Source organism: Scatophagus argus, chromosome 15 (assembly GCF_020382885.2).
Source record: "Scatophagus argus isolate fScaArg1 chromosome 15, fScaArg1.pri, whole genome shotgun sequence".
NCBI lineage: Eukaryota > Metazoa > Chordata > Actinopteri > Scatophagidae > Scatophagus > Scatophagus argus.
The window spans coordinates 1,733,124-1,755,463 of NC_058507.1; the positions used below are offsets into that span (position 1 = coordinate 1,733,124).

The window sequence follows — 22,340 nt, forward strand, 5'->3', positions numbered from 1 at the left end:
CAGGTTTGTTCAGTCCATCCGGTCTGTCCTGTAACAGAATGAGTCGGTGAAGCGGAGGCTGGTTCAGACCCAGCAGCTGTGGGATCGTGTGGAGCAGCGACTCCATCAGGTGACGCTGAGAACACTGAGAGCATCTCAGACTGTCGACTGCCTCAGCAGCCCTCAGGTCTGCCTGCAGGCACACAGGGACCAGCATGAACAGCTGCAGGTAGGACTGGTGCACCTGAGTGATGTAAACCTTATTCAGCCTCACCGGCTTGGTCTGGAGTGGATGAACTTGGACAATTCAGTGCTTTACAAGTGATCGATCAAATGTAGGATGTCAAAGCAAAGACAGTTTAGGCAACGACGAGCTGAAGGTTGTCGAAGTTAAAGGCTAAACTCTCGTCTTGCTGTGCAGAAAGAAGCTCATTCATACTCGAGTCTTGTTTGGATGCTGCAGCTGTGATGACGTGTTTGTTGTGTTGGAAGCAGCTTCTTCAGGAGGAGACTGCAGCCTCGCGGACACAGTGGGACGAGCTGAGTCAAACTGTCTGCTCCCTCAGAGACGTCATCAGTCCTGCTGCTGCCGCCCTCCTCAAGGAGCAGCTGGACAGACAGAGGGACAGGTGAGACCGACAGCACGCAGCCACACACACACACACACACAGTCCGACTTCAGTCAGTCAGTCAGTCAGTTCTCCCGCTGTCCTCCAGTTGGACTGTGGTGTCTGGAGCGTTGGACGAGCAGCTCCAGAGGAGTCGGGGTGTCCTGCAGGTGTGGGACGTCTACGTCCAGCTGGCTGCGTCTTTGTCCCAGCGGCTGCAGGCGCTGCAGAGTGACGTGGAGTCGGCGCTGACCGCAGCCCCTGCAGACGATAACACTGTGGAGCAGCTCGCTGCCAAGATGCACAACATTCAGGTGAGGAAGCAAACTGAAAACGATGACAAACAAGCTTCTTCAGGTGTAAGCAATCGCTTTGCCTCGTGTGCTGGTTTGTGTCTGGTCTCTGACCAGTTTTAGGTTTGAGTGCAGTCTCTGATGAGCAGTTTTCTCACTAGTTCTGCTGCTTCACCTGCCAAAGATTACATTAATAACTAAAGAAATCCAGAGCTTCCACTTGCAGAACTTTCACAGCAACAGGCTGAAGTCCTCTCAGCTCTTCACCTGAATCTGTTCCTCTGCCTGCTCCAGAGTCTCCTGCACAGGACAGACACTTTGCAGTCTGACCTGGAGGGGGTGCTGGAGGCCTCCAAGGACTTGATCGGCCACCTGGGACCTTCAGCTGCCGGCCTGGTCCAATCAGAGAGCCGGTTGTTGTCACGTGGAGTCCAGCAGCTCAGCCGCGTGCTGACAGGGAAGCAGGGTCAGCTGCAGGTAGGACTTTATGAATGAGTGAGTGTGTTTGTTGGATTCAGCAGAGTCAGAGTGGACTGAACACAATGTAGTGAGGAGGAGTTTGATGTGAGCTGGCAGTAAACGGACTCAGTCAGGTGACTTTTTGCTGTGTAGGTTTAAGCATTTTACTGCAACGTGCTGCTGTTTGTTTATATACTGTAGTGCTCGTCCAACGTGATTGTCTTTTCATTATTAGGATCGTTTCGTTGTTTCTAAAGTCAAATACGAGCCAGAGTTTGTTGGTTTTATGTTCTAGTTCACGTTTGAGGACGTGCTCTGTGATGCAGGTGGTGCTTACTTGTTTCCTAACCTGCCGCTCAGCGTCACAGTGACCTATAAATTAAGACACAGATGGCCGCCTGTCCTGTTGCAGGAGGAGCTCGAGCGGCTGCAGGAGTTTGGAAGCATCCTGGACTCACTGGAGAGAAACCTGGAGCTTTGGCTGGAGCGTCTGCACAATGAGGCTCGGACAGCAGACCAGGTGAGACGGCGAGAGTTTATGAATGGCTGTGGCGCCGCTGCTTCTCTGTTTGCTTTCAGAGTTTTCCACTGAACGAGAGACTCTGACATGGAGATGAACTCGATGCGGTTGTTGAGTCGAGTATGTTGTAGCTGGGAAGCTTTTCTTGTTGGAAATGACAGTTTTTTGGAGAAGTAAGATGAGGTTTACTGTTTTTACTACAATTCAGCTTGTTTCAAGACTTTTCTCAAGGCAGCTTTGATTTCTCATGATTCCAGTGTTTTATTCTGTCCTGTCCATTTTGTGGCTGTTGTGGAGCTTTGTGGAGCTGCTCACATGTAGCAGATGGACTTTCCTCCAGTTGTCATTCAATCGTAGACATTCAGCTTTAAAGCACTTCCTGTCTGTGTTGCTGTTAAACCTTTTAACAGCTGCTGTTTCAAAGGTCAAGACTGAACTTTCCGTCTCCGTTTTCTTTAAAGGTTTGTTTTGACACACACTTTTCTAGAAATTAAGATGTTTAGCACTCGACAGTAGACTGAAATGTGTTAACGGGAGCTGTTTGATTTTCAGTATGAATGTTTTTTGACAATAATGGAATCCAATGGATCCCTAAGGTCATTAGTGAAGGGGGTTTGTCTCCACCTGAGTGTAGAAGTTACAGAGCAGCGAGTCCAGAAGTCAAACTAAACGGGGACAGAAGAACGTGTGTGTGTCGTGATTGTTGTGGTCTGACATGCCACCATATGTTTGCAGTCTGGCCTCCTGGAGCTGAGCGGCTTTTCTGCTGACCTGGATGTGCTGAATGAGCTGAGCTGCAGTCTGACGCTGGGCGACGCTGCCGCACGCCGCCTGCAACGCCTCAACCGCCGCTGGGCCGACGCCACCGCCAGAGCCGAGGAGACCTGCAGGTCAGACCTGAGATCTGCCTGAGTCGAGAGAAAAACGACTTACTAATCAGTCACAGTGTGTCTTCTGTCACAGTGTCATACGGCGCTCAAAGACATTAAACTGACCAATACAAACACAGAAGCTGTGGGTGTGTAACATTCAACAAAACTCAACGTTTGGTTTAGCATGTGACAGTAAAATTCACACAAAATGGAACATGTGAGGCCGGATGTTCTACCCCAAACACCATTTAAGTAGAAATTCATGTTTTAAAGGAGTTTAAAGGGGTGAAAGCGGTCAGTTTAGATGAAATAAAACGTACGTACGTTTCAGCTGACGCTGCTGGTCTTTGCAGTGAGCTGCAGACGGAGGTGCTGAGGCAGCAGAGCTTTGAGCAGAAGTGTGAGAGCTGGATGTCCTTCCTGCAGAGGATGGAGGACAGCCTGGCTGTGGACGTGTCCGGCTCATACGCCGGCCTCAGGCAGCAGCTCTGCACGCACAAGCGGTTTCAGGCAGAGCTGTCCATCGGCCACCAGATCCTCCATTCGGTTATCACAGAAGCTCTTCATCTGCTGCAGAAAGGAGAGGTGGATGACAGGTAAGAAGATCCAAACGTGTCAAGCAACAGCAAACCTGATTTGTGGGCTAATGACTCAAGTTTCTTTGTGTTAGTGACCTTTGGTGTAATTGCGAATTAATAATCTTGGATGACATTGAACTGATATGTAATGTATCCAGGAGTGACTTCATCCTGAAGCTTGCCCAGCTGAGGGAGCACTGGCAGGGCGCGGTGCAGCGGGGGGACCAGCGGCGCTCCCTGGTGGAGGGGCTGGTGAAGCACTGGCATCTCTACGGCCGCAGCCTGAGGAAGCTGCAGAGGTTCCTGTCGGAGACGCAGACCCTCCTCCCCCCCGCTGGACCGACCCGCTGCAGCCTGCAGCAGCTCCGACGCTCCCTCCACGACCTCCAGGTGAGACGACGGCAGTCGGGCTGGAATATCAGGGAAGCTGAAATGAAGTCCAGACGGGGCAGATCTGGGAATTTCATAGGTTTTATGGGAGCAGTTTATAGTGAAGTCACTTTGCAGGAATGTAATGAAGGATTTCTGACTGACCCGAGTGGATGTGAGGCTGCTGAGCTGAAGCTATTAGAGACACCTCAATGTTTTTCTGTTTAAAAGTCCCAGAACATGATGGCAGAGTCAGCTCGGTGCGGTGCTCGATTAAAGGTTACTTTTCATCTCCATCTCCTCCCCTAATTTTTAAAATCTAATTTTTAGACCCTAACAAACTGCTTCCATGTACATTTTCAGGAGTGTTAAAGACCCCTGCAGGTAATCAGTGGTCTGTAGTTCAGATTAAGATCAGTCAGAAACAACAGGAGAGAAAAGGGCTCATCTAAGAGACGAGCGCTGCTGATTACATTAACATCAGAAGACAGAAGTGACGAGGAAGAGCCTTTGGAGCCTTTGGTTTTCAGAACAGAAGAGATTAGATTTGTCTTGATTGTGAGTGAAGATACCATAAGCAGATTTCTGCTGCTGAATAAAAGCCAGTTAAGCCCTTCAGTTAAAGATCAGAGCAGAACAAGTCAAGTTTCGTTCTGTCTTCCTCCTCTCGTCTCTTTCCCTTCCTGCCGTCCTGCTGCTCAGCACACAGAGCTGCTGTTCCAGAGGTATCAGAGCAGCTTCATCCACACTCTGGACGTCGGCCGGCAGCTTTTCTCCATGGGGGACGAGGAGACCCAGGCTCAGCTGCAGACGGATCTGGGAACCCTGCAGGAGGAGTGGGACAACCTCCACAGCCTGCTGGGCCGGAGGATGGAGCTCACCGAGGCCATCATTAAGGTAACCGCTCACTGCCTGTCAGCTTCTTCGAACTCGCTGTGGTTCAGCTGAAGGGATGCTTTCAAGAACATCTTGTGCATTTTCAGTTCAGTTTCCCAGTTTAGTCTTGACCTAAACACCAAGGTCCTGGTCTTGGACTTGTCCTGTAATCAAAAAGAAAATTCTCAAATTCTAATGAAAATAATCATCAGTTTCTGCCATAATTTTGCAATCACAACCCCCTTTATCTCTGAAAATCCTGATAGTTAAGATATAGATCCATATGTTTTTGTCACTTTGGAGACAATCGGTATCAGTATCAGCTCGTCTCTGAAATCTGTTTTATATCTGTGCTGCCCACCACTTTGTAAGAGCAAGTATTGTGTTTTTAAAGGGACACGCCACCCCAAACCAAGACACATACACCTCTGCAGCGGAAATCTCCAAAACCCTGCATCCCACAGCAGTGCAGTCTTAATGGATAAACAGCGCTGCATTTTCGTGCAAACTGTCCCTTTAACACAGTAGAACTGAGATCTTGTTTCATGTTTTCTGAAATCGTACCCTCATGTGTTCGGCCTGTGGTTTATTGGTCGATGACTCTCGTGCATGAGGTTCAGTTGGACCTGCAGTGCATTAAAAGGGAGGTTCAGGTTCCAGTAGAAACACAAAATCTGTCATTTCAGCAGCACGATCTGTTGGGTCCTGACAGATAAGCGGTATAGAAAATGGGTGGATGGATGGATCTGTTGGGTCAGTGAGTGCGCCGTCTGTCCTCTGAGACACTCGACTCCTGTCTCGTTTCTCTCACATATTTATGAGAATTTTGTCATTAGTTCTTGTATTAGCTATATGCAGTATATTTCAGTCCACTCCAACCAACAGATGGGACAGTACAGCAGTCACGGGGACACGTTACTGAGTGCTTTCACTTTTAGTGCTTTGAGTACCATTTTGAAAGCAGGACTTTCCCAGCGTGGTCTTAGTTTTTTTATTGAAGTGAATGATTTGAGTACGTCCTCCGTTGCTGGTTTCTGCCACCTTTTCGTCCCTGAATCAGCAGCAGGTCGTCTGAAGCTCCCTGGACAGACCCCTGACTGACTGAAGACCTGTTCCTCCACCCTCCATCTGTCCTCTGTAGCCTCTGACCGTTTCTGTTTGCCTGCGAGTGGCCAACTTAATCCAATCTGCTCTAATTAAAGACACTGGACATTTAGGAAGGCTGAGACAATGGAGCGCTGCGGCTCTCTTGTCGTTCTCAAAGCCAATCAGCCTCTTCAGACCCGCTTTCATTGATCCGTATGATTAACGAGATGGTTTTACTGTGTCTCAGAACTGGGAGCGCTGCGAGGCCGGACTCGCAGACAGCATGCTGCAGCTGAAGGACGTGAAGACCAGACTGAACGAGTCGATGCCAGAGAGTGACGACGAGCTGCAGAGTGCTGAAGAGTTCACCAAGGTACATCAGCAACCAAAGCAAAAGTACAACCCGACAAAAGCTTGATTTGTTCTGTACAGTTTAATTCCTGATGCAAAGCGTTCAGTGCAGGCAGGGAGCCACCCAGCAGCTGAGTTAAACCTTTGGTTTTATCTTTGTAGCAATTTCACAAGGGATCAACTGATCCGTTTTTTTTGGGAGGGTCCAACAGATTGTTAGTAATCTGGACGGCTAACAGAAAAATACTAAATATCAGATCCAGTAATCTGTCAGCCCCTATTCTCCACAGTCTGAGTGGACGCATTAAAAAACACGACTCTCAGATTTGCTCTGTTGTTGTTTTAATGCGATTTTTCAGGTTTTTAACTCTTTGCCACCAAGCTGACCTTTGTAGGTACTTTGTCTTAATAATAAATAAAAGGGACTATTTTTGATGGTTGCAATCAGTTTGGACATAACATTTCAGGGAATTAGGACATTATTGACTGCACCTTTTTAACAGATTTAGGTAAAAGCTTCCCTTCATATGTCTTAAACTAAAGAGACCTAACATGTTAATAGATGAGCTTTGCTGATCAGCAGATTCTGTTACCTTAGCTTGTTTCTGAGCTGTGCTAAGCTAACAGTCTCCTGACTGCAGCTTCATATTTAACAGACAGAGTGTGATGTTGATCCCAAAGTGTCAGACTATTCCTTTAAGGTTTCGGGTGTCGACTTCATAGCAGTCTGTGAAAGCTCCACATGGTGTTTGTGCATGTAGAGCAGTTGGTTAATGTTCAACACAGAGGCAGATAAATGGAATATAAAAGCTGAGCACTGAGCTGGAGTTTAAGGACTTGAGGGAACAGCAGGGGAGCTTCAAACACACTCGGGGCCTTCAGGCTGTTTGAGTTTTGAGCTCCAAGACAGAAAAGTTTGAAACAGGTTTGGCTCAACTCATCCTCTCTGACCCATCACGGTGTTTATCCTCCACCCCTCCCCCTCCACACTCCCCTCCCCTCCCCCGGCCCAGCCTGCAGCTTGTGGCCCTTAATCCCCTCTCTGGGCGGGGAGAAACAGAGACAGAGAAAGCTGCTGGGCGGGGAGAGACAGTATGTGAGAGAGTGAGCTGTGGAGGGGGTCTCTGACGGTTTGTGGTGGCGCTCGGTGTGTTATGGTATGCAGGAGAACGAGGACGCCCTGGAGGACTGGGCTGAGAGCCTGACGGAGCTGAGCGCCATGAAGACGGATTTGTCCCAGTACATCATCGCAGACGACGTCCTGCTGCTGCAGGAGCAGGTGGAGCACCTGCACTGTCAGTGGGAGGAACTCTGCCTCAAGGTTAGTGTGCTGAACGCTCCTTCAGTTTTTCCTCCAATCACAACCGTTTTACCTGCTGAAACAAGCTGCTGCTGCTGCTCTGGGTTTTCTGATGCTTTTTAAACCCTGAGGAGGAACTTCTCCATTTCACTGGGCTCCTCATGTTTGTGTCCCCACCAGATTTGTTGCTTGTGTTTGTTACTTTTCACTCAAAGGAAATGACGGCTGCATGTTTCACGTGTGGACGTACTTGATTTAGTCTGTTTGCTTCGGTTCACATTTGTTGTATTGACACAACATGAGGGAGTAAAGTTCAAGTTCATTAACATTTCTGCTGAAATGTCTTTAAAATGCACTTAAAATGCACACAACCTTTTTCGTCCTTGTGGGCCCATTTTTAACACGTTAAAATGGAGTTTTCTTGAAGTTTTTCTTTGTAAAACCCTCCTCTTCATGTTCCAGCTGCTCACTGACGCTGGAGTGTGTTTACTGCAAATAATGACTTTTGACTCAATACTCTTTCATGGTTGTTTGTCCAAATTCAGTTCAGTGTGTGTGGCATCTCTGGAAACGTCCACTAAAATCTTGCAGTTTTAAACTGTTTTTAGCTGACTGAGTCCGTCCGTCCTGCTGGTGGGGCAGAAAGAGAAGCTTGTACTTTGAAGGAACTGTGTAATATGGCTTCTATCAAATGAAGCAAAATCACTAAAGAACGTGATTCCAAGTGCAGTTTTCAGAACAGTCAGACTGTCTCGTGTCCCCCTTTGGGTCCACCACAGGCAGTCTGAGCTGTAGCCCTGCTGGTTGTGGCAGGTTAATTATTGAAGAGCTAACTGTGTGTGTGTGTGTGTGTGTGTGTGTGTGTGTGTGTGTGTGTGTGAGGGAGAAAGAAACAGCAGCAGGTCAGGTGAGAAGGCAGAACAGGACCAAATGCAGAAACTTCATTTTCCTGCATATTGGATCACAGTTTGTTTGTGAACAGAACAGTCAGCTGTTGAATCTGAACTCACATCCCAAAGTTCAGCTTCTTTGTTCTGCAGTCATCACTGTTGAAAGTCTAAGCCTTTAATGAGGAGTTAAGTTAGTAAATCTTGTGGGTCTTTGTAGGACCAACAGGTCTGAATGTGGGGGCGGTGAGGGGCATTGTGGGAAAGGGGGAACAGATGGTGACAGCAGAGAAATGTTGTAATGAGCTGAGAGGAGGAGGAGCGGCTGAGTTCGAGAGGAGGCCGAGTCGTACTGAGCAAACTGTTTACTGTCTGTTTGTTTGTTTATTTACACGTATCTTGTTGAAATGCAACATCTTCTTCGCCCCATTCTGGTGTTTCATGGAGGAGAACAGCCACTGCAGCTGTGATCTTCATCCCACACTCTTCCAGCTTTCACAGTCTCATGTCCCATCAGCAGCGAGAGAGGCTGAAGTTAAAGAAATAGAAAATGTTTCATGGTGTTTGATGGGACGCGTCTGACTTAAAACAGGAAGTGGGTGGATTTGACCCGCTCAAATGTTTTCATAGCTTGAAGAACGATTGTAGTTCTCAGAACATCATTTTGAGGGACGTTTTAGCTTCTTCTCCAGAGGAGGTTCCCCTCCCAGCACAGGAGGAGCCCTGAGTCACATTGTGCCGTGATTGGTCCAGATCTAAGTGTACTTTGATTGGCTGAACACGTTGATTGAGTCAGCGTAGCACCATCAGACACCATTTTTAAAATCCTGTGCAATGACAATAAAGAAAAAAGAAATGTTAGCTGTGCGAATGACAGCTTGTAACGGCCGCCTTAAAGCAATGGAGAAACTCCTAAGTGTCATACAGAAGTGCTGCTGGCAGGCTGACATCACTTCCTCTTCTGAAGAAATATCATATCTGCGTGTCCCGTCCTCACAGTCTGACAGATCAAATTAAAATGATGCCTGCCTCAGTAATAATGAGACTCAGATTAGGCAGACACAGTGTGACTAAGCATCGTAAAGTAATAAAGCTTATTTCATTTCTTTGTGTCAGGTGTCTCTGCGTAAACAGGAGATCGCAGATCGTCTCAACGCCTGGATCATCTTCAATGAGAAGAACAAGGAGCTGTGCGAGTGGCTGACGCAGATGGAGAACAAGGTGGCGCACAACTCCGACCTCAACATCGAGGAGATGGTGGAGAAACTCAAGAAGGTAAAGACGGCAAAAGCAGCAAAGACAAACGGGTGCTGAGCCACGAGTTCCAGTGGGCGGGTCAGAGTCGCTTCACACCTTTGGATGGCTGCAGATTCATCATCCGTCAAAGCAGATGATCAAAGTTTCCTGTGTGAACGAGTTTCACTGATTGGAGGGGGGGTTACATTTTGACTTGAACCACTCAGTTTGCCTCTGTGGTTTTGCTGTGTCACTCAGTCGTCTCTTCAGTCTGAGTCGGCTGGGTGGTGGGGGGACAAAAAGCCGTGAACCCCCCCCCCTTTGTTAAAGAGACGACAGCTGTTTGCACCCCAGCAGGGCCACGCAGCTCTCTTTGTGTTGAACTCATTTGTTACGCTGTGTTTATGGGGCTGATGAGGAGGGGACTGGACTGCTGCTACAGAAACTTACTGCCCTGGCAGGAGCTTTAAGCCTTTTCAGGCACTGGAGATTTGAGTTTAGTGTCTTGTCCCGACATGCAGACTCGTGGCAGGAGTTGTGTTGCTTTCTGGCAAATTTCCAAATTCAGACGTTGTCATGATTTTGAAGTGAGGAATAAATCTACTTTTTCTAGGTTTACCGAAATGTCAGTGTCAAGTTGCTTCAAAATTCTATTTTATATGAAAAGTTTGAGACATGAACAGCTTCTACTGTTTCTGCTACCTGCTTGAACCGTGATAAAGCCTCTCTGTCCTTAATGTCTGACCGGTAGCGATGATAACGTGTCATTCTAGTAAATCCTGTAGAGAAATGAGCAGACGAGTAATCACTGTGGTTTGAAATGTTTCTCCATCAGGACTGCATGGAGGAGATCAACTTGTTCAGCGAGAATAAAACCCACCTGAAGCAACTCGGAGAGCAACTCATCACAGCCAGCAACAAGACGAAAGAGGCGGAGATCAACGACAAGCTGAAGGACGTCAACGACCGCTGGCAGCATCTGTTTGACCACATAGAGGCCAGGTAGGAAGAGGAAGCAGGGAGGGTGCAGATGGTGGGGGAAGACTCCAGGCTGAGTGAGTGATTTCAGTTTAGGTGCAGTAGAGGTGCAGCTTGAGGCGTGGAAATGACTCACTTTGTTTCAGACAGAAATGCTCTGTTGGATGCCAATATTATCATATTAAATGGTTAAATGCTGAAGGGCAGGGTGGGTTACATCCTAACATGCTTTTTACTGCTTCTTACTTTACTGATTGACAGACTCGGTGGAAACAGCAGCCTCGTACTTTGTGCTTTTGGCGATTTGTCTCTTGTGTGTGATGTCACTCGTTCAGCAGTGCTTCAGCGCAGTCGTTCCAGCCGGCTTTATCTGATGGCTTCCCCTCTGAGAATGGCAGCAGGCAGAGCACAGCTGTTATTCCACTGCTGCTGCAGATTAGAGCAGAAAAGCTCCGAGCCGACACAGGATAGAGTGATATTGTTATTAATCCATATCCAATGCAGATCTCATTCCTCCACAAAGAGAGGGCTGGTGTCTGCATGCTGGAAGCTGCTGACATGTCAGCACATCTGCTTAGTGCCTCTTCACTGCTGACCCACATGGAGCAGCCTCATGCACTGTGACTGATGGGTACAAGCAAGCTGTGACGGTCAGAAGAACCCAGTGAGTAAGATGGAGGTGGTCTCATTTAGCTGATTGGTTCTGAGCTTGTGAGTAAACATTAGAAGTCTTAAGGAGTCGTCATTGGACGGGGTTGTGATCGCTGGATCTTGTTGAAAGGTTTTATTTCATTAGGATTCCCGTTACCCTCAGTTTAGCGACCCGCCTGAGCGTCTGAGGGATGGCAGCACACTTTTAGTGCCCATCCATTTAAACTGCAGCCTTGAATTGATGAACATGTTTGGTGCCAAGCGACTCGGTCTGACCTGTGGATGTTTCTTCTTCACCTGTCAGTCGCCAGCAGCAGCAGCAGCAGCAGCAGCAGCAGCAGCTCTGTAACGTCTCCTTCCCGGAGAAAGTCAGGAATTGCTCTTTGGATCACGGCTGTATTTTATCAGTAATGTGAAAACAGGAAAACTCAGTGGTAGAAGGCTCCAGATTTTGTAAATTGCGTGCTTTAAAAGGTTACTTTGAATTCACCAAAGTCACACAGACAAGCAACTTTCCTGTTCTGCTTGTTCTGTAAAATTGTTCTTTTTGTCAAAGGACTCTGGAGACAGTGATGTAATGACCCCAGTTCCCTGTTGGGAGGGTCTGCAAGCTAAAGCACAGATCTAACACACGCTTAAAGCACATATCATAATGTGAATTTTCTGCCTGTTTTGCTTTGATTTTGTGGATGGTTATATGTTCACATCACTACCAGGCATCATGCATTAGTGGAAGGACTTTTTCCTCCTTTCTTGCTCTGCTTCAGTCACTTTGGCTGTAATTATCCACATTTACGTCCTCGCTGTGCAGGAGTGGATGCACTGCAATTACTGCTGCATCTCCGGCAAACAACAGGACACGAGTTGAAACTGATGACTGCACTCTGCTCCTCGTAATCGCCTGTTTGTTGTCCTCTGTGTTTAGCAGACAACAGAGCTCAGGGAACTGAGCTGAGTCGAGCTGAGCAGTGGAATGTTTTCTTGGAACCAGATGGGTTAAACCAGTCTGGGTGGAGGAAGGGTGGAGGCGACTTATCCTCCGTGAGAATGGCTGACTTAGATCTGCCATATGGTGGCTGTTTAGCGCTCCGTCTCTCCTCAGGCTCTGGTCCTCCATGTTTTCATTCAAAGGAGGGTTGAGTTCGTTTGACTCAGTGTCCAGTGTGTGTTGAGCTTGTGATGTACAAACTTAGCTCTGATTGGACCGTTACTGTTAAAGTTATTTGTCTTTGGAACAGAGCACTACCTGCCTCTGAGTTTGAACACCGCCTCGCTCAGGACGTGAGCCCATGTAGTGGCACCGTTAGTGCGGACAGTGGACCTGACCTGGTAAACTGCTCCCAGAGGTCTGCGGTGGACGAGGGTTCGGGTCTTTATGACTGACAGGTTGTTAGTACAGAGATGTGCCCTCTGTCTTTAACAATGGAAGGGGGCCTGGAGTGGAGAGGGACTCACAATAGTGGATTTGCCCCCACCCCCTCACCCCCCTGTGCCCTCAGGGACTGACCAGCATAACGAGGCTAAGCCTGTTAACGAGCCGCTGCTGAGGCACGAGCCTCATGTCTCTGATGGAATGTGCACCCGTTTCACTGTTGATTTAGATTTTATTAAATGGAAGACATCTGTGTGCGTCTGCGTTCCTGTTCATCCTGCTGGTCTTGCGGAAACAGAAAACAGCCTTTCCCAACATTTTGACACAAACATGGAGAGAAGTGATTATCCAAAGTGTCGTGTATGTTGGAGTCCTGGACCAAACAAGGAAAAATGTTTGTGGACTCTGGTGCACATCACCAACTTCACTGTCTCACGTCTGATGAAGATCTTGAGCCAAAACCCGCTGTGGGATTTGAGACTCGGGATCTGCACTGAGGTGGGTGAAAACCCACTGAGGTGGTAAACGAAGGGGGGTGGGGGGGTCAGCCCACAAAGCTGCTTTACATGATCAGCGAACCTTTTTCAGTGTCGTCACATCTGCACTGTTCACACCTCAGTCAGAGCAGTTTCGGATGCAAATAAACCAGCAATTCATCAGCTTCATGAATAACATGTTCCCACGTGTGTGTGTTTGTGTGTGGAGGGCAGAGTAGATTTGTAGATCATAAGAGCCTTCCCTTTGCCCCTCAGTGGCCTAATCAGCCCAGGAGGACGCACCCCACCTGTCTGAGCCAATGAAAGGCGTGCTGCAAGCTGATTAGAGTTAAGGTGGTGATCACTGCTGCACTTTGTTTTCCCAGGTCCTGTTCATAAAAATATTCAACGTTTGCACCACCAAACCACCGCTGTTAGCTAAAAGCAGAACCTAAACAGGAAATGTCTAAAGATGCAGTACCACCAATGACCACTAGGTGCAATATGTTTGTATTGAATCAGTTCATACAAAAAGTATGTGGTTTGCTTTTCAGTGAGTGTCTTGTTGGCAGTTTTAAGAATGATTGCTCCATTAAGTAGAAGTCATAGCTTAAAGAAAAGTTTTTACTTCTTTGTTGTAATATCTCGGTCCAACAGCTGACGAGGATAGCACCAACATAAGCTCCAATGCACAGACCTGAAAGACGTGATATTTTACCACATCGTTATTACCCTCTCTAAACATTTCACCTCTCAGTGTCAGCATCTGTCATTCTCGACCCCGTCTTCATCTCCTCCTCCCGCACAACGCGGCAGACGCGAGGCCGTGTTGTCCGTGTCCGTCGGCAGAGTCCTGCTCCACTGAGTCACATGTTTGTAGAAGCGCTGATGGGGTTTGAGAGGAGCTGATTCAGAGTCAGTGATGACTGCGGCGTCCTTCAGCCTTTGTGTGCATCTCGCCTCACTAAGTTACGGCAGATGACTGCTGAGGTTTGACTTGCCGAGGGATTAGACGCGTTGACACTGTCCCGCTGCTCGCCTTTGTCCCCCAAAACAAACCGGTTGCTCCGTCACCCGGCCCAGCAGCTGCTGTCTGCTGACACGAGCCTTTGTGCCGTCGGGCCCTCAGCCTCGGGGGCCACCATCCTCTCTCCTCATTGTCTGAATAAGATGCACGCGAGGCAGATGTTTGCCTTTGAAAAACAGTCCCCCTGCTGTCCTCCTCCGGCTCCTCACACCCGTTACAACAAATTTACTTCTTTGATTGTGGTTTTGTTTCTATGTTGCAGTTAATCGGGTCGTTAATTTCAAGTTGAGCTTTTGCATGTCATTTGAAATGCTGACATGAAAACAACCACTTGGCTCTCCTCGTGTGGTTGAAGTTCTGGTCGTCTCGGGGATGATGGCGCCCTCCTCGAGCTGCTGCCTCGTCTCGGTTACCACAGCGATTTCTGAGGTTTGCACGAGGCCTGAAGACTGAGCTGCCCGGGAGTTCGTGTTCCTCTCTGTGTGGCAGTGAAGTTTAAATAAGCTCATGTGTTTAACGGCAAATAAGATGAATTAGAGATTTAGGCCTTAAGTTTTCAAGCTATTGTGTGACTGGTGGAGTTTGTGCGTGTGTGTACTGTGTCTCTATGGAAACGATGAGAAACGAGAGAGAGAGAGAGAGAGAGAGAGAGAAGCTTGATCTGTCTCTGAAGACACTACGACCAAATGTGGTAAAAGATTAAGAACCTTATGTCTGTATGTACTTTTTCCCTCTTTTGAAAATCAATCAATCTCAGTGCTCCCCCTAGAGGTCTGGAGGACTTTCTGGGTACGCAGCATTTGTTGTTGGAACGCAGCACTGAACGAGTTCAGTGTCAAAATACATTTTAAACTCGGGCTGCTTTTGGGCGCAGAGAAAACACTTTTCTTCGATATCATCACCTTTTAACTGCAGCCTCTCCTTCTCTCATGTCAAACCTCCCGTCTTCATTGTGTCTAATAGGTTACTTACACGACACTTACGGACGCCTGCGTCTTGACAGACGGACAGCCGCTGCTGTAGATGAATTTCTGTTTTCTTTCTTTGTGTTTCTTTCTTCATCTCCTCCACCTGTTTCTCCATCATTCTGTCCTGTGATGTATGACCTGCTCTCTGGTTCATTTCAAATGGAAGAAGGTGGCAGATGGAGGTTTTCCTGACTGAGGATCCCCGCTGGGTCTGTCTGTGTCAGCAGCCTCGGCACAGTCGGCGGTGGTGTCCGAGGTCGTATCCAGTAACGGTAACGGCGGACGACAGCTGCACCCGAAATCTCCTCAGACCTGGAATAACTTTAATGAGCTTCTGCTACTTTGTTCCTGCTTGTCGGCTCTGTTTGTGCCAGCTGAAATATGAACTCTTCTACTCTTCAGTCATTAGTTCTGCTAAGATCTTTGACTGGAACCCATCTGCAGCACTTCAGTGTTCTTCGTGATATCTGTGCGTGCCGTACGCCTCTGGATTGGTCTTAAATGGTGTGGTGATCAACGTTTAGAGCTGCAGCTTACACTTATTTTCATTATCAGTGATTATTTTTACAATTAATAGTTTAGAAAATGTCAAACGTCAAAACCACAGATTGCTAATTTTGTCCAACCAGCAGTCCAACACCCAAAATTAAGTCCTTTTAAGTCTTTTAAGTGAAATCTAAAACATTTGTCCGCCTCATATGATTGAACTGACAGACTGGTTTGTCAATCAGCTAACAGAAAATGAATCATCGGCAGGTTCGATAATTCAGACTATTTTCTGTTTCCAGCTGCTTCTTCTGCTTTATCCTGACTTCATTGTAAATTTCACAGGTTTTGGATGTTGGATTGTCGGTCACAGAAAACGAGCAGTTTGAAGGCGTCTCCTTGGGAACTTGTGATGTGCATTTTTCAGTTTTATGATATTTTGGACCTCATCACAAATGAGCTCCTGTTGCTGTGTATCCTGAAGTGAACCTGGTACTGCATCCAGATGTTTGGAGAGGAGGGAGGAGGAGGAGGGTACAGGCAGGCTGCAGAGGAGGGAGGGATGGGCAAGAGGAGGGGGACGGGGGGGGGGGCAGCACTTGCTAGCAGATAAGCCATCGCCATGGAGTAGCCTCCTCACCAACCCGTAAGTACCTCTCGCACTGGTCCAGAGCCCTCATCACGGCCCGACGCACCCGGCCAGCGTGAGGTCGAGGAGGCAGACGGGTCAAAGGCAGAGCAGGTCGAGTGTTTTGTTGTGAGAAAGAGGAGGAGGAGGAGGAGGAGACGGGGAGAGCTGGGGAGAAGGGGGATGGGCCAGGCTTTGTCGGTGCATGCCGATTCATTCAGAGCAAATTCAATTCAGACTGTCGGCTCGAGTCGTCTTGTGTGTCTGTGATGGTATTTATACAAATGTCAGCTTGGCCAGCAGGTGTGTGTCTGGATCCGATTCTGATCGCAGCAGCGTGTTTCTCATGTCACCAGTGTTGCTTTCCGCCCACCCATTCACTGCCGCCGTCCTCACATCCTGTGGAGACGTGCGGCTCACATCTGCATGCACACACAAACACATGCAGATGCATCAGGGACCAGGAACAGGACAGGGACACCGGGGCAGGCTGTGTTAATCGTGTCTCACCGCGGACATCACATAACGGTCTTCAGTGTGCTGAGTGCGGCTTCAGCGGCGTGACGTCTGCTTGTTGCTGCTGTGGTGTGTGTGTGTGTGTGTGTTGCATCACAGCTGTGTACCCAACACCTTCAAAGGTGTCTGAATTAGAATGAAACGTGCACACACAGAACAGCGACACGTCTTTAGGCAACATGTCAGCAGTCATAAAACATTACAGACGTGATTAATAATGAAGTGTATAAAGTTCATCAGCAGCATCAGTGTGTTTGGAAGAGTAGTTATAAAGTATTCTGAATGCAACATGCTGAAGGACAGTGACACACCTGCAGACAGACTGAACTCTGGATTCTGCTACAGTGCAGTCCTGCCACACACACACACACACACACACACACACACACACACACACACACACACACACACACGCTCTCATTGACACTTTGGAGCAGGTCTCACCGGCTGCAGTCACGTGATGGTGCAGCGTCACCGTGCTGGTTTCTGGTGGAATGAACTCATGTAGGTCACCGACCTGCGAGCTGAACTGGAATGCGGTCTCTCTCCCAGACAACACGCAGCTCCCAGTCAGATGTAGGTCAGCCTGCAGCTCGGCCGTGAAGGCTCCTGTTGTGTCATACGTGAGAGCGTAGCAGCGCCTCCCTGACGCCGTCGCAGGCTGATCTGTGGAGCCGAGCGAGCGCTAACGACGGCGGGTGAAGGGTGTGACTCACTGTGGACGTTTCTGCACTGTGAAGTAAGGTTGTGTTCACGCTGCATCTCAAAGTGTCTCAGTTCGGCTTCTTTTCCTCTCGATTGAGACGTGCAGCAGACCTGATGTGTGTGCAGAGTGAAAAGCTGCACAGCATCTGAGCTCCTTGGAAACAGTTTGTTTGAGCTCTGAAATCAGAAGTGCAAATCCACTTGAAGTAAAACTGATACTCCAGTGATGAATGTGAAATGAAAGCTTTTCCAAAAAATAAAGCCAACCGTTGATTTAAGAGACCACACTGTAAAAAGGGTGAAAGTTCACGAGTGAACTTCGACCTGTAGCAAAGCTGTGAGGACATGAAGCTGCAGATAACAGCCTGGGAGGAATGTTGAGTCATGTGCACACTGTGGACGTGTGCAGAGGGGGGAGGACAAGGGGAAGTGATAGAACAAAACCAGAATCAAAACCATCAACACCTCCTGCAACGCAACGTCTTTCTCTCCGCAGGGTGAGGAAGCTGAAGGAGACGCTGGTGGCCGTGCAGCAGCTCGATAAGAACATGAGCAACCTGCGGACGTGGCTGTCGCGCATCGAGGCCGAGCTGGCCAGGCCGGTGGTCTACAACGTCTGCCACAGCGACGAGATTCAGAGGAAACTGGCCGAGCAGCAGGTGGGAGGAATGATTTCTGTTTCAGCGAGGTGTTAGAGCAGCACTTTGTAATGTCAAGAATAAAATAAAAACCACAGCGTAGTTCAAACAGTTAAGAATAAAAACACACCAAAAAAATTAAGAGCAAAACTAAAAAGAAAGCCTGTCTGTAAAAGTCTTCAGAAGAGGTCATCTCAAAGAGCCTGCGTTACAGAGTGGAGGACCAACTTGAAAGGCTGAGTTTGGGCTCATTACTTAGTGGTGAAGGCCTGCAATCAAGTTGCATTATGGGAGATGACGTCCGTCCCATTTTTGTCAATGCAGTGTCTCAGGAACAACTTGAGTGAATTTCTTCAAAACTGAACCCAAATGTCCTCTTGGACTCAAAGATGAACTGAAGAGAATTTGGTGGCCGAAGGTCACTGAGCTCACAAAACGCATTTGTAGCCAAAACTCACCCAAATGTCTAACAGGATGAAATGATTTTCTATCCAGAAGGTCAAAGGTCAGTTTGACTGTCACATCCTGATGTTTCCTGTCCATCATTCAGCAGCTGAACTCAGGACCTGAAGGCCACATTGGGACCAGATCTCACATGTGCTCCCATACTGAACTGCTGCCTCTAATCTTGAAGCTGTGCTGGTTGTGTAGATCTTTGCTGTCCGGTTGGACGCGTGTGTGAAGCCTCCATGTTTTACAGTCTGTAGCTTCTCTGCAGCAACGACCGCCTGAAGCTTTGTGGTCCACCACAAGCTCACTGGTTTGGATGATACTGAGCTTCAGGTGGTTGTTGCTGCACCAGGTGGCGAAGCTTCCTGTCAGTCAGTACAGATGTGTGAGTCTGGACAGACGCGGGTGGAGACTGCAAACAACTGCAAAGGTGAAACAGTTAAAACATGACAGCAGACTTTCTGTGTAGATGAACAATGTTAAGTTCCTCAGTAAAAAGTTATTAAAAATTACTTTTACAGCAGTAAAAAATCAGCAGCCGTCCCTCCTCTACTGAGCTCAGACATCTCCAGGTAAGAAAAGGTCTAAAAAGTTGTTTTGCCGTGTTTCAGGGCAGAATGGAGACTGAAGGTAGACGCTGCAGGGCACCTGGAGGGAATTTTAGGGCAGGAAGTACCTCATTCACTCACCTGTGATGCACGCCCGCTTTTAAAACCTTTATGCTACAGCCACCCTGCAGCTATCAACAGCGTAATAACAGAAGAGTAGAGTAATGTGGGCTGCAAAGTAAAATCTCAGCAAGCTGCAGGCTGAGGGGTGTTTGTTTAGGAGGAAGCTGCCACACTGAGCTGAGAGATGGTAAATGCACTGAGAGCCGGGCCTCAGAAGGCGGCCCGTCCAAGGAAAATGGATTTTAGTTTATTTTTTCATGCTTGTCCTTCACACACTAAAAGGAGAAAAGTTTCTGCTTTGAGAGGAAGTGGACTGATCGAACAGTTCAGGCAGAAGTGGAGTGAGAGCTGATCATTTACCTTGTAAAAGCAAAATGTGTGTCCACACGGGCTGCAGGTGAAATGGATGGATTCAGTCACAGCAGCACGTCAACAAAATGATCAGGATCTGATGGAAGCTTCTTTGTTGCACCACTTCAACGTATAGACTTCTGTAAACCCACAGCGCACGTCAGTAGTTTGTCGGGACACATTTAAAGGGACAGTTCAACCCAAAATCAAGATATTTCTCCCCTCCCCTGCAGTGCTGTTTATCATCTGGATAGTTTTGGTGTGAGCTGCAGAGATATGGGCTGAAGAGGCGTCTGTCTTCTGGTGCAAACAATGGAACTCGATGACACTTCAAATACATTTGGAAAAGCCCAACAGCAATGTCCAGAAATCATCACCTGGTTTTATGTCAGCGTCGTGCTGCTGATGGGCGAGAGGCTCCTGACAGGGCGGGATGTAAACACTCATGACATCCTCCTTGGATGAGCTCTAGCTTTAGCTACCTTTTTTTAGCTTAGTTCACTAGCCTCTCATCCATGAGCTGGTGTATTCTGCGGTTTTGCTAATCATTTTCTCTCATGTGGAGATAATTATCAAGCAGAGGGGTGACAGAAATAGAAAAGCACACCTGTAGACTGCAGAACAGATTGGACTTGAGCAGCCTGCCTGAGTGTGGGCAGGGACGGGTCTGAAGACAGAGGGTTCGCAAAGGAGACGAAGAGACAGATGACAGATGGGCAGAAAAAAGGAGAAAGAAAAGCTGAGTGAACTGATGAAAGTGGGGGAGAGACGGAGAGCCACGCCAGCTGAAAGGGCAGCAGCTCCCTCCATTAGTGGATGATGGACGGCTGAAATGACTCCTGTGTGGATGGGCTCTTTAAGCTCTCAGAGGTCACCATGGCAACCCAGAGAGTGGTAACTTTGAACAAACAAGAGCTGACAAAAGTGCCATCAGGCGTCTCTCTCACACACACACACTCTGGATGACTCTGTGCCTGACAGTGGAAACCATTTAGGCAGGACTGTATAAGTTATTGTTGACAAACACAGGATGCATGATGGGACGTCTCCAGACAGCTGTGTCCTGGTCCTGCGCTAATGCTAACAGCACACACAGTGTGCTATATATTAGCTGTCCAGTGTCAGCAGCATTTCAGCACCTTGCAGCTGGCAGTAGTTTTTTCCTCAGGATGGCGAGGAAAGTCATGAATATTTAAACAGGGAACAATAGACAACTTGGCCCCCACTAGTGCTTACTGTAAAGAGAGGATCAGCCATTTAAAGGAAATGAGGGACAGCAGTCTACAGGTGAAGACAGTGCTGAGCCATCATCTGAAGCACTGAGGAACAGATCCGTGTCTGCGTTACTGTCCGTCACTGATGGAGGTTTTTCTGTTTGTTCTTCAGGATCTGCAGCGGGACATCGAGCAGCACACGGAGAGTGTGGCGTCCGTGCTGACTCTTTGTGACGTCCTGCTCCACGATGCCGACGCCTGCGGCGGCGACTCCGAGAGCGACTCGATCCAGCAGACCACCCGCAGCCTGGACCGGCGCTGGAGGAACATCTGCGCCATGTCCATGGAGAGGAGGATGAGGTGAGGGGTGGAGCTGAACGATCTGAAGCTGTACTGTTTCCTGCTCCCAGGCTACTTAGAGCTCATCATCTTCAACGTCGCAGAAAAGATAAAAAACTGTATGATGCTTTCTGTTGTTATCAGGATCGAGGAGACCTGGCGTCTCTGGTGTAAGTTCCTGGAGGACTACTCTCGCTTCGAAGACTGGCTGAAGACAGCTGAGACCACCGCAGCGAACCCGGACTCTGCCGACGTGCTCTACACCAGCGCCAAAGAGGAGCTCAAGAAGTTCGAGGTCAGCTGACGAAACTTTCTCTCTTTCTCCCCACGAGGCCTAAAAACTGGTCCTGAGAAAATGAATGCTTGTTCTAATGGTGATTAGATTTAGATTTTAAGGACACAGTGGTGTTGTGACCAGGTGCTGCCACTAGAGGAGGAGTCCAGGGTATCAGCAGAATTTTGACTGCAAACCTGAGCAGCAGTTGTTCCAACATCCTGCGTCACAGTCCATCAGGAGGATGAATTCAGAACAAGGGAAAACAAATAACTGTCATTTATACTGTTTGTCAGTTCTCAAAGCCCTTTTAAGCAAATTGCGATATTGGGCTTTATAATTAAAATGCACTTTTTAATGCCATAAAGCAAAGTGGCATCTTAACAGAAATTCAGAAATAATTTTAGTCCATCCTTTTTAACAAAATTGACCAGTTGTGTGTCTTTTTTGTTTGATGCACCCTTTAAGAAGTGTCCGAGAGTGTCATACTTTCCGTCTTGGCGGATCAGAATTCGGACTCGTAAGCTCTCTCGGTGGGCCGGTGGAAGTTTCTGACACCTGACAGGGACGTCGCAGTCGTGTCAGGAACTTGTTCGCAGCTTTAGAAGGTGATGTTCAGCACCAGAAGAGACTTTGTTTATACACTTATTGTGCAGTTCCAGGTTCAGGTGTCCTCTTGGACACAGATGTAACCTCTGATGTGTCAGTCTGGATTAGAAACACAGATTAGTATCTGGTAATCTGGACTCTGCCGACGTGGAGATGTTGTTGATAACTACACACACTTGATCCTGTGGAGGACCAGTGACCCACATCCTCGAGTGAAGCTGTGGGAGCGTAATCGTTAGAATCAGCAGCAGGATGAAGGTACAGATCCATAAACTGACTGGAAAAGGTTGTTAATCCTCCTGAGCAGCTGCTGGACGCTTTCACAATCATGACATTTTAGCTAACGATTAAAGATCATACAAATAACTGTGATTAACAGAAATTCAGGTATGCTGATATGTGCTTATAGAAGTGATGTACTCATAATAAACCTCACCAGACCGCGTCCACGAGACATTAAAACGTGATTTTAAAAAGTCTTAATAACGTGACTTAAACCTGTTTTTGTTTTTTTGTCCGAATCTGATGTTGGAAGTGAGACATCTCGCTTCATTACTATCTCTGTTGAAAGTT

General features: G+C 47.9%; 1 protein-coding gene across 9 annotated transcripts in view; it reads left to right on the plus strand.

Annotated features, from left to right (window-relative positions):
• The window catches only part of syne2b (spectrin repeat containing, nuclear envelope 2b), an 87,679-nt gene that overhangs the window by 55,149 nt on the left and 10,190 nt on the right, over window positions 1-22,340 (plus strand). For 8 of the 9 annotated variants that reach the window (XM_046413728.1, XM_046413732.1, XM_046413733.1 and 5 more), the window contains 16 exons: window positions 38-208; window positions 475-608; window positions 697-901; window positions 1,175-1,357; window positions 1,752-1,859; window positions 2,595-2,749; window positions 3,085-3,327; window positions 3,468-3,699; window positions 4,381-4,575; window positions 5,888-6,013; window positions 7,157-7,312; window positions 9,295-9,453; window positions 10,250-10,416; window positions 17,718-17,880; window positions 20,718-20,905; window positions 21,029-21,179. In XM_046413728.1, coding sequence (XP_046269684.1) covers window positions 38-208; window positions 475-608; window positions 697-901; window positions 1,175-1,357; window positions 1,752-1,859; window positions 2,595-2,749; window positions 3,085-3,327; window positions 3,468-3,699; window positions 4,381-4,575; window positions 5,888-6,013; window positions 7,157-7,312; window positions 9,295-9,453; window positions 10,250-10,416; window positions 17,718-17,880; window positions 20,718-20,905; window positions 21,029-21,179 — 2,736 coding nt within the window. The remainder of the gene's footprint in view (window positions 1-37; window positions 209-474; window positions 609-696; window positions 902-1,174; window positions 1,358-1,751; window positions 1,860-2,594; window positions 2,750-3,084; window positions 3,328-3,467; window positions 3,700-4,380; window positions 4,576-5,887; window positions 6,014-7,156; window positions 7,313-9,294; window positions 9,454-10,249; window positions 10,417-17,717; window positions 17,881-20,717; window positions 20,906-21,028; window positions 21,180-22,340) is intronic. The other variant, XM_046413735.1, reaches the window with a different exon arrangement.